Source organism: Alligator sinensis, unplaced genomic scaffold, assembly GCF_000455745.1.
Source record: "Alligator sinensis unplaced genomic scaffold, ASM45574v1 scaffold145_1, whole genome shotgun sequence".
NCBI lineage: Eukaryota > Metazoa > Chordata > Crocodylia > Alligatoridae > Alligator > Alligator sinensis.
In genome coordinates, this window is record NW_005842414.1 from 971,424 (window position 1) to 983,598 (window position 12,175).

The following is a 12,175-nucleotide window of genomic DNA, read 5'->3' on the forward strand; positions in this document are numbered from 1 at the left end:
TTGGTTTGCCCTTTTCTCACTATATTTTCATAACTCCTTTGGCTACAATCTCTTTTTTTCCCCCTCCTCAATATCTCCTTAGTGGTCGTCTGTGGTTTATAATGTGGATTTCTATTTGAAATCACTCTAAAAAAATTTCCCTAAGAAGTCTAGTAATAGAAGCAAAGTTAGATAGCCTAGAACCAGTAGGAAAGTTTTTTCTTTCGAAGATAAGGTCTTCAAACCAGAGAATCAAGGCATCTTAAGCCTTAGCCAGTTTTTTCAAATCGGTACCAGCTATGCTTGGACAGCTTTTCTGCATAATTCACATCAAAAGACCATGTGCCATAATGCACCTTAGAATCTCTGCAAAGGTATTCTTAACATTTTTTTTAACAACAATTAAAACTTCAACTTGCTGTAAGTGTTAAGTACAAATTAATTTGACAATCTCAGTCTACTTCAGATAGCGCAAATCTGTATTCTGATTTAATAGTGAAGCTTCACTAGGACAGGATCAATAGTTAGTTAACAGATCAAGATTGATGTGAACTGGCCAAGCATGTGGGAAAATCTGAAAAACTGGCTTTGTCATATTTAAATTTTAGCCAGTAGTAAGCTCTAATTTCAACAAACAAAAAATAAAAGCAACTTAATATAGACCCAACTCCCACAGCCTCAAGAAAAGTAAAATAATTTGGATAGCTTCAGATCAAAAATGTAAGTAATCCAGAAGGAGAATAAGAAATTAATCGCACTGCAAAATGTAGACTCACCTGGCATCTTCTCGCCTAGGATATGAAGAATTTCCAGTACTAGCCAATGGATATCCAAGTAGAGATGGAGTAAATGCCATGATGGGGGAAATAGCTGTGATAAAAGACAATCATGTTTTTTCTATGTAACGTTGCGTAGTAAGGTCAGGATTCTTTACTCAGAAATGTGGAATGGCAGGCCCCCATTCCCATGTGAAAGCCCCACCAACATATTTATCAAACTAACTGCTGCATTCCAATGTGACACAGAAAATGCTTTTCCCAGAACAATTATTTCTTTCTTAGAGCAAGTTAATAAATTCTTTAATTTAAACTGCATCCTAATTCACCACAGCATCTTAACTCAAAGTCAACAGGTAAAGCATCACCAATTATCCTTCCTTCCCAGGACACAATTTAGTTGAGAATACAGAATTGCTAACTGCTCAAATAATGTGAATTCAGAACATTCTCTCCTTGGATAAAACCCTTATCTCAAAAAGTGAATGGCAAGAACATAAGTAATTTCTTAATAGGTCATTCTTCCTGGTATTGATTCACAGATCTACAAGCATGAGAAGATTCCATACCACACATTAAAATCTACAGGTGCATGCTTTAGCATATTAAATGGTGTAGGTGTGAAAATAAAAAGTTATTATAGTTTTCACCTACAAAAAAGTGATCTCTTTATATGTTCAAGCAATTTTTAGAACACATCTTTGTAGACCTGCCTCATCTATTTGAGAGCTTACTATCCTCATGGATAAACACAGAGAATTTTTAAAAAAATAAGTAACACTGTGACAGGGTGTTTGATCAAGACTGCTTATTCACCTTGAATTATTATTCTATATCGCTTGCATAGTGCAAATACAGACTGCATAAGGGAAATGTTGTAGGGGAAAACCCTACAATATATGAAGTAAATATGTATAATACATATGAAGTCTAATACATAGTCTAATGCATATGAAGTAAAAAATGTGTTTGGCACTAAAAAAAATTAACAAGAATTAGGTTCATTTCTGAAATCAAGCGAATTTTTATTTTTCAATAACCTATAAAAGTTACACCTGGACTGCTATATGATACATAATAAGGCACAAAAACAACCAAACCTTTGCCGGAGGTTGAATAGTAAATGCGCCCAGGATACTACAGTGGAGTTCATGTAAGTGTCCAATATGCAAAGTTAAGGCATGAAGCTCATCAACCAGCATTGAAGGCAGCTGGGCTTCCAGTTCTTCATATGGATGTAGTAGCCCATCATCCTCTGCTTTTGGTGGTTCCAGGAACCTGAATGAACCAATACATCATCAGTACCATCAGCGCATCATTAGAGAATGAATAAGGGATGGTTACAGAATTAAAACACAAAATAAGCTAGTAACTCAATTTGTGCTTGGCAACTTACCTAAAGATGAAAACCTTTACATACTGCAAAAATTCAGTGCACTGATGCCTGAGGTTGTCTGCTTCAGAATGCAAATTTGCAGCATGACCTTAAAATAAATGCAAAATAATAATTCCAATCCAAGTTATTTTTTCAAAAGAAATCTTTGTAATTACTTATGCTCACTAGAGTAATAAAAGTAATGTAAATTCTGTGAGCAATTAGCTTAACTGTAAACAAAACTTTATATTATAATTTTCCCCACTGAATATCCTTCCTACAAATGGCCACAAGTCAATGTCCAGTCAAATATAGAAAAAGGTAGTGTTTAGTCTAGCAAGACTCATTCACACTGAGGGGAAAAATGAAGTCCCACATGATTTTCTCATAAACACATTGAGAAAATGTGGGCTAGGCAAAACTGTTAGAAGATGGAGAGAAAACTGGCTTAATAGCTGCAAACAAAGGGTAATTGTAAATGGATCCATGTCAGAATGGCAGGTGGTTCCAAGCGGAATCCCACAGGGATCTCTCTTGGACCCAGTGCTATTCAACATGTTTATGAATGATCTGGACATTGGAATAGAGAGATTCTTGAGCAAATTTGTAGACCACATGAAACTGGAAAGGACTCTGAACACATTGGGGGTGGACAGGAGCACAATTCAGAAGGGTCCTGACAGACTGAAAAGCTGGGCTGGACTTAACATGATGAAGTTCAATGCTGACAAATGCCAGGTACTATACCTCGGGAAGAGTAAACAAAAATACAAATACAAAATGGGTGACACCTGGCTGGATGGCAGCACTATGGAAAAGGACCTGGGAGTCTTGGTGGAACACAGGTTCAATATAAGGCTGCAGCGTGATGTAGCCGTACAAAAGACAAATGCAGTTTTGGGATGTATCAACAGGAGTATGAGGTGCAAGACAATAGAGATACTACCTCTCTATCTGGCACTGGTTGGTCCTCCTCAAGTACAGTGTGCAGTTTTGGGCTCCATATTTTAAAAAGGATATGAAGTCAGAGAGGGTCCAGAGGCTAGCAACAAGGACAAAAAAGGGCTTGGAAGGCAAATCATACAAGGTCAGGCTGAAGGAGCTATGCATGTTCAGCTTGGGGCAAAGGCGCTTAATAGGGGATATGACAGCAGACTTTAAATACTGAAGGGCAGCCAGAAAGAGGGACAGCCCCCCCCCCCCCCCCCAATTTCCAATCTAAACCTATTCTGCTGCAACTTCAAGCCACTTGTTCTCACCTTATTGTCTACAGAGAGCGAAAAGTGGGGCTGGAGCAGGGGGGTGCAGCCCTCTTCCTGCAATCTCTTGTGAGCATTTTAAACAACTTTTGCAACAGCAGAATGTTGGCCATTGTGGTCCACTAATTTACCTGTGGCAGGTTAGGGTGTCATGTCTTGTGGTTATATCAGAGTTGATTGTTTAGTTTTGCTGATAGGTTAGGTAATGGATTTGCATAGGATGGTCTGGATAGGGAAGATCCTGCCTCAGGTAGGTGGTTGAACAAGAAGATCTCTGAAGACCCCTCCCAACCTATTTTCAATGGTTTCTGTGAACCTATTTTTAGTGGTCACAGTCTGCTTAAAGCATCAGTATCACTTCCCTCACCATAGTATTTGAGCATAATTTGTAAAGTATGTATCCATGTATTATGCCTCCGAGAAAGAGAAACATGGTTATGCTCATTTTACTCATGGAAAACTGAGACTGATTAGGCAAGTTGGCCAAATTACATAGCAAGTCTGCAGCACAGTAAAAAACTGAACTTGAGCTATCTACATCCAAGATGTATAACCAGGGACCTACTCAAATTGCAACTTTGCACATTTTGCAGAAATTGTGAATTCTGGCATTACCTGCAAAGCTGGGCAATGCCTGCAAAATCCACAAAGAAACCCACCTTATTAAAAATAAAATTCTGGCTCCCCAGAGGTAGTCCTTATGGCCACTGAATCCCTGCAGCCCGTTGCTGATTTGCCGAGAAGCCTACCTGTCATGCAGCCAATCAGTGGCAAATGGTGAGGCTCAGCAGCAATAAGACCTGGCCAGCCCCATGATTTGAGTAGACCCCCTACATATAACCTAGCCAACAGACCAGCCTAGTTACAAAATTTGATGCTACAACCTTTCCATTTTTCCAAAATGGTTTTACTGGAGCTTTTCTCCACTTATGATTTTGTTCTGATGGCAATACTTCTACTTCACTGAAGGAGATCGTTGTTGATTTCTGTGTCTGCTACACAGATTGTTTGCATCTCCAGGAATGGGTCATATTTAGGTCTTTTGCAAATACAGCATTGCTATTTTAACTACAGAAACATCCCTACGTGCATTTGTTACGTGAATAAAGGAAGTAAACCAGAATATAAAAGAAAGAACTGTATTAGCTAGTCCATGAAGTGACTAAGCCCTTTTTCACAGGCAGGGAGGGCTAAGGTAAGATTGGATTTGGTTAAATTAGAAGGGGTGTGTGTTACTCTGACTCCTGGCAAACACTATATTTGTCACTTGTTACATTCAAGTATAACTTGATAAATAATAAACATACCAGATGTTTTAGTTTATTCTCGATAAAAATGGAGGATCAGCCAAGAAAGTTACTTCAAGGAAACTGAAAAGATGTCTTCATGGTGAAAGAATGTTATGATGTGGCCTGTTGGCATGTTATGTTTTGTCATGTGGTACGTGCATAATGCACACGGTAAACGTAATGTTTGCCTGGGGGTTCAACTGAAACAGAAATGGTGGCATAGTAGCACCATGGCATCCAAACTGATACCACAACATTTAGGTCAGACTGAGACTTTAAATATTACAAATAAACTAAAACTAGAGGTTTATGATGCAGTCAAAAAACCCTTGAAATTAGGCAAACTTAACAGAACTTGCTCACACCTAGACTCTACTAAAACTTGAAATAGTTGTTTACTTGGACCATCAAATAAAGAGAATATGGGTTTGACAACCTCCAACAAAAATCTCAAGGATCAGAGGTGTAACTGCAAGCTTGGGGGCAAACTACTGCTCTTAAAAGAGTAAATGCAAAAAACAAAAAAAAGAAACAAGAGAGTTAACCCTCTGGTGCTTGGGCACAGTGGAACCCATCCAGCCCTCCCACCTCTTCCCTCCCCACCAACTCTTCTGTGCTGGCTACCAGAGCCTCTTCAGGAAAGATGCATGGTGCAGGGGGCCTCGTGGGGGGCAAGGCACTCCTTGCCTCCATTCCAGCACCCCCTTTAGGCAGTGCCTAGGGCTTGTGCCCTACTCAGTTATGCTACTGGCAAGTGTTTATTTCTATCTTCATAACAATACCTATTTACTGATAACATCAAGACTCTATAGACAGTGCATTTCTGAGCAGTTACTGGACTTCTCCATTTACTGAAGTAATTATCTTTCCAGACTAAAAATAAGTCCAAAACTGCAATAATCCTTCACAAAGATACTGCTTCCCATCCCTTAGTATTTTATTCAAACAAGCTATTTTGTAGTGTCCCCATTTCATCGATTCTGTTGGAAAGACAAATGAAGTCTGTAAGTAACTTGTAAAGTAAGCAAATATAAGCTAACTTGTTTGAAAGGTAAGGCAGAAGAATATTTTAAAACATTATTACTAGAATAATCATTCTGAACTCTGAATTAACTTTTTTTACAGTTAATTAAAAGAATGAATGGTTCACAAAATCATGAATTACAAGTAGCCTCTGGCCCCAGTGAAGTCGATGACAAAATTCCCATTGACTTCAATGAGGCCACAATTTCACCCTGTATATTTGCTACATAATCAACATGCAGTTAAAGCAGATGCTTAACTGTTACTGGTAAAGGTAACATCAGACCTTCCCACTAACCTTAGTCAACTGCATCAGGAATGTAGGCATAGTGCCAGAGATAATAAGTCATTACCGCATTTTGCTAAAACACGTTGTTTGTAGTGAAGTAGTGCACAAATGCTCCAATTAGGAATCAAGACCCCATAGTGGTCAAGGCTGTATGCCCATCAATCCACCCCAAGAGAGAAGTGAGCATCTAAAACTTACTGAAGTCAGAGGAACTCATCTGTACTAGGTTTTCCAATTTGTGTATTTTTTGCCTGTTTAAAAAAAAATATATACAAGTTTATAACATTCCATACTACAAATACATTCAGTAACTATAAGTAAATAAATTATTTTACCAGTGCCATTTTTATCATACTGCTAATGAGTATAGTACAAAGCACAAAATATGAAAAGTGTCTGCCCTGAAAAGCTTATATTAAAAAGACACGACACCACTTTGGGAAGGCTATAGAGGTCAAACATGAAGTAACCACGTGAACAAGAATCCAGTGGTGTCTCCAGGCTGACAGAAAGGACTTTAGGAAGAAATGTGTAAACACCAGGATGAAATAATAGCTAAAGCAGGGGTGTCAAAAGTACAGAAGCCACTGGGCAGATCTGACCCATGGAGCCACACTGTCTGAGGCAGGCAACTAGAAGTTGGGGAGAAGGATGGTCTCGGCAGGGACAAACAGCCCAACACAGAATCCAGGGCCATTAGGCCCCAGTGGACAAGGAATCATGGGCAGGAGGGCAAGTGAGGGCTAATATAGTCACTCTCCAATCACGTCATCCTTTTGCCACTGATGTAGCCCTACCTTTGTTACTAAGTTTTCATAAACACCTTTTTTGCCTTAACAAGTTGTTAACACTTTCCTCTCTAACAGATTCACACTATTTCTGAAGAGTGACGAGAAGTTAAAAAAATTGGAGATGATTAGAGCTGCCATGTGTCCCATGCCAGAGCCAGACCCAGAGTTACTGCCACAGATGGGACATGTGGCAGCAGTGACAGCTCCAGCTTCAGCATGGAGCACATGGCAGGGGCCAGAGCTGCCCCATACTGGAGCTGCTGCAGCCACTGCATCCCGTTCCAGAATTGGGGTTGCTGCCGCTGCATGCCCCAGGCTGCATCAGGCCTTCAAGGAGCCCTAGGTGGTCCAAATCCAACCCAGGGTATAAGGCAAGTCTGACGTCCCTGAGCTAAAGCCAGACTTTGGAAAGGAAGAAGAAATAGAACATGAGTAAAGATGTAGGAAGAACAAGATTACACAAGTTTTGAAAGATCAAGAAGAATCTGATGAGGAAAAAAGACAAACTGAAAGAATTTGGAGCATGTCAGAGAGATGTCAAAGGATGAAGAGGCAAGATGGGGGAAGCCAGAGACAAGCATCTGATAAGAGATAACCAAAACATGAATTCTGATTTTATTATTTACTTAATGCAAAATGTTCTAGTCAGTCTTTTAGCTTGTACCCAAAAACTAAAGAAAACAAAAGAGCTGAGCCAGCTAGAGGTGCACTGATACATCAGTCCAATATCGGATCAGCACCGATATAAAGAAAATAGCCTATATTGGAAATTGGCCTGATATGGTCAATAATTTGGCTGATAAACAGCCCGTGCATGCACACAGCCACAGCACAACACGTAGGCAGTGAGGAGCACAGCCAGCAGCATGGAGAACTGTGTGCAGCAGGTAAATCTCTTGTGATGGAAAGGGAGGGGTGTGGGGGGGCAGATCAATGCCCCCATGGTGAGGACAGAGTGGAGCTGGATATAGTGATTTTTGGGGTGGCTGCAGCCACCTCCCAGTGCTGTTGCCACCTGCCTGGCGACGCCTTGGTGCCAGCCCCAGACTGCAGCTACAGCCCGCCCTGCCCATGCCCTGCACAGATCCAAGGCACCACCCCCCCTCCCAGGGTGTGTGCAGCAATGAGAGCTGCCCCCCCACACCTCCCAGATGAGCCACAGCTTCATCCCACACCCTGCCTCACCCCAGCTGGGCAGTGCCTACCCAAGCCCCAGCCTCACTCCCTCCCTCACTGCAGGGGCCTTGATCTGCCCCCCCACACTCCTTCCACCACTGCAGACTTACCAGTTGGAAGCAGCTGTATCAGAAATCAGATTGGTATCGGTCAATATACCACCTTAAAATTCAGCTGTCAGTATCGACCCCAAAAATCTTCATCAGTACACCCCTAGAGCCAGACAATGCTAGTAACAGACTCTCCTCTTAACTTTTACTCCCAAACCTCTCTCAAAACCTTCAACATCATACCCCATAAAAAACCTGAAAGAAAAGGTTAGACCACGCCCAATCAGTGCCTTGTAGCACCAATTCCAAGTTCTGGCTAAAAAGCAGAACAGAAATCAGGTCCAAAATAGAACATCTATGCTAGCAGGGCTTCACCCACAAACACTGCGTAGAGATATGGCCAACTGCTAGCAGCTGAGCACATAAGACTAGCACGTACTCACAGAATAGTATAAGGGTAGAATTTATCCAAGGTAGGCAGGTTTCAAATAATCTACATTTTTGCTGGTCAAAAAACAACAATATCACTGAAAAATCAGAAAGTCAGTTGACAGCTACAGCAACTGTCAGAGCACAGGTGCAACATCTCTCTCTACAGGAAGAGGTATTTAATAAAAATGCAGTTCTAGTCTGCACTAACTGCAATTTTCAGGTGTTGTGTAGCCCCCATATAGAGCCCACGGCAACAATCTGGATGTGAGAAAGGGATAGATAACTCTGGTAAAAATCACAAGGAAAGATTACACACTTCTTATCACGTTCAAATTAGGAAACCCTTAAAAAAATCTTCAGTAAAAATGTAGGATCCAATACACTCAGACTGAGAGCTCACATAATGCAAGGTGAGGACTGCAGTTGGGGACACAAATCTCTACCACTCCTTCCACTCCATTTCATTCACCTTGATTCAGCTCCATCAATCCTCACCTAAACCACAAACTTTTAGAAATAGCGTAAGTTCTTCAACCACTTCAGTTATTATAAGAAAATATGGAATTATAACAGCTTGGTGACTTCAATACAGAGAAACACCAAAACCAAGGGTTAGAGGGGCAGATGAACAAGAAGCAAGGAAGTCAAATATAGAGTCAATGTTTAAAACAAACAAAAAAAAAATCACTGAATCCACATAGCACAAAGAGAGGGCTGAAAGCAGAGAGGTTGAACAATGTATACCAAAGTGATTTAAATAATCAATGTCAAGAATGAGTTTTAAAACTTTGACAAGAAGGAAATATGTATTTAAATAATGAACTTTAATCCTGATTTGCATTGATACTTTTTGAAGATCAGTTCTCACTGGTTGGGAACTATTAAAACATTTAATTTGCAATTATAGACATGGGAAGATGATATACAAGCACAACTGGGTATGGAAAAGGATTAAAGAATCCTAGGCAAAAAAATGTGGCTGGAAGGGCCCTCAGGAGGTCGCATTGTCCAATTCTTGTTTTAGGCAGAAATCCCTGCCTGTTTTCCTAACAAAATGCTTTTTTAATAAGCACTTAAAAACCTTCAAAGATGGAGATTTCATAACCTCTCTAGGTAGTCTGTTCCAGTGCTTAAAAACCCTTAGTGAGCCAGTGCTTCCTAATATTGAACCTAAATTTCTTCGGTTACAATTTAAAAATCATCATATCTTCCCCTGTCCACTGTGGACACAGAGACGGGTCTACCATCATCCTTTTTTATAAGCAACCCTTTTTGTATTTGAAGACTGTTACCAAATCACCCCTCAGTCTTCTCTTCCACATTAAGTAGTTTGATAGTTTCATACAAGTAGGGTCGGAGGGGACCTGAATAGATCATCTAGTCTGACCCTCTGCCCTGGGCAGGAATGAATACAGGGCTCTTATGGCCCCTACTAAGTTTAAGCTCAAATTACCCCAGCTAGGTAGTTATCAAGCCTCCTTTTAAAGACCCCTAAGGTAGGAGCCATCATCACTTCCTTTGGAAGCTGGTTCCAGACCCTGGCTGTCCTGACTGTGAAGCAGTGCCTCCTGATGTCTAGCCTGAACCTACTCTCAATCAACTTATGAGCATTGCTCCTTGTTAGTCCAGGAGGTGCTCGGGTGAACAGGGTCTCACCCAATCCCCTCCTCTGGTCCACCCTGGTAAGTTTATATACAGTCACTAGATCCCCTCTCAGCCTTCTCTTGTGGAGGCTGAACAGGTTCAAGTCCCTTAGCCTCTCCTCATACAGCCTGCCTTGCTGCCCTCTGATCATGTGAGTGGCCCTCCTCTGGACCCTCTCGATGCTGGCCTCATCCCTCCTGAAGTAAACCCAATTATTTCAACCTTTCCTTGTATATCTCTATGTTGTTGTTGCTCTTTTGTTTCTCTTTCCAATTTGCCCATGTCTTTTTTGAAGTGCAGTGCCCAAAACTGGACACAGGTGAAGCCACAAAAGTGCTAAACAGAGAAGGAATAACTTCCTATGACTTGACTGCAATAGCCCCATTAATACATCCCTGTATTTTACCGGCATTTTTTGCAACAGTAGCACAATAAGTAGGGACCTACCAAATTTGCGATTTTGTGAATTTCTTGAATTCTTCAAAAACTGGGCAATGCCCGTGAAATCTGCACAGGGGAGCAGGGAGGCTTACAGAAAATAAGATTCTGGCTCCCCAAAGGGAGTCTGCCATCATCAGGGTGGTGCAGCAGCTCACCCAGGTGGGAAAGGGGTAGCTGCACACTCAAAGGGCTGCCAGCAAGATGGCTGCCACCCTCACCTTCACTGCTGATGTGAGGGTTGCTTGGCATGTGCTCCTGCCCCTCTCCACCAATTGGCAGCAAAGGATGGGGCTGCATGACAGACAGCCCTCATAGCCAATCAGTGGTGATGGGCAGGGCCACGTTCTGTCTGTGAAATCAGTGGGCAGCCACCATAAATTAGGTAGGTCCCTAAATGAAAGCACATAAATCAAGGAAAGTTGCCCCTATATGTGCTGCCTAAATATTTTTAGTTTTAAAAAATTGTAGATTATAATAAGATTAGGCTTTAATATAGATTTAACATAATTTTATATTATGTTTAAATATGATTATTTTTAAAAGAAAAATGTATTTAATTTAAATTTTTTAAATGTGATTTAAACAGAACATTAGCTTCTGTGTCTTGAGTACAGATGGATAAAGTGAAAACAATTCAAGTATGCTGAACGAGAACAAAATTCCTACTCAGGAAAAAGAAAACCTCTCGGTGCAGGGAGGAACGATAACCAACAGAGAGAGATTGTTAGTTGGTTAGTCTGAATCCAGGCAGAAAGCAGGGCACAGTGGGACCTTAGAGATGAACATTCAGAAATACATAAACTTTTGTAGGCAACAGCCTACTTCATCAGATGCCATTCCTAACATCTAAAGAAGTATGCTATTGCCTTAGAAAGCTTGTACATTTCTGAATAAGATGGTCTCTAAGATATCACCCTGCCCTGCCTTCTACATCAGAGTGACTGGAGCATTTTTCCAGAAGGCAGAGGTCCTGGGTTCTGCCTCCTGCTCCACAGGACTTCAGTGGGACATCAATGGAGCAGAAGCTATCCCATTGCTGTCTCTCCATTTTATCCAATAATTATTAATTGCCAAAACAGAAACACTACTGGGGACAGGGTAGAGGACCAAAGCCAGTACTCCTTCCCATCCAAGACTATGCCAATTACTCTGAGCCATACTTCCCCCTGGCTCTCTCCCCTGGCCCCACATATTTTACCTGTTGGCTGGCCAGCGTGCCAATTTCAAAAGGAAAGGCAATAATTATCCAAAGGTCTAACGGTTCCTTCATTTATGTGGGAGGTATAGGATCAAACTCCTCTGTGTGAGGGAGGCCCAGAACTTGAATCAGTAAGCAACTGGCAAGTTCCTAAACACTAAGCTACTGGACTAAAAAGTAGGAGGTTCCATTCCTCCTTCCATGGCTAGCCATAGTATTCTGTTACTTACATTTCTGGGACTTCAGACAGTTTACATACCTACCCAGGTGGAATATGATCAGTACAGAACATAAGTAGCCAGAGTCCATCCTTCTGAGAAGGCCCAGAAGGATCCAGTGAGTTGCACAGATTTTTAGACCCTACTACCTGTACAAGTGTCCCAAAATGCTGCTTACATGACTAAAGTTACTTGCTTGCAACCCCGGGATGTAAGCAGTGGCAGGGGGCACCCC

General features: G+C 41.3%; 1 protein-coding gene across 2 annotated transcripts in view; it reads right to left on the bottom strand.

Moving 5' to 3' along the window:
• MMS22L (MMS22 like, DNA repair protein) overlaps nucleotides 1-12,175 on the bottom strand; it is a 159,108-nt gene that overhangs the window by 142,628 nt on the left and 4,305 nt on the right. For both annotated transcript variants that reach the window (XM_025211564.1, XM_014522926.2), the window contains exons 3-6: nucleotides 6,189-6,241; nucleotides 2,152-2,239; nucleotides 1,856-2,033; nucleotides 756-849 (exon numbers count right to left, since the gene is read on the bottom strand). In XM_025211564.1, coding sequence (XP_025067349.1) covers nucleotides 756-849; nucleotides 1,856-2,033; nucleotides 2,152-2,239; nucleotides 6,189-6,241 — 413 coding nt within the window. The remainder of the gene's footprint in view (nucleotides 1-755; nucleotides 850-1,855; nucleotides 2,034-2,151; nucleotides 2,240-6,188; nucleotides 6,242-12,175) is intronic.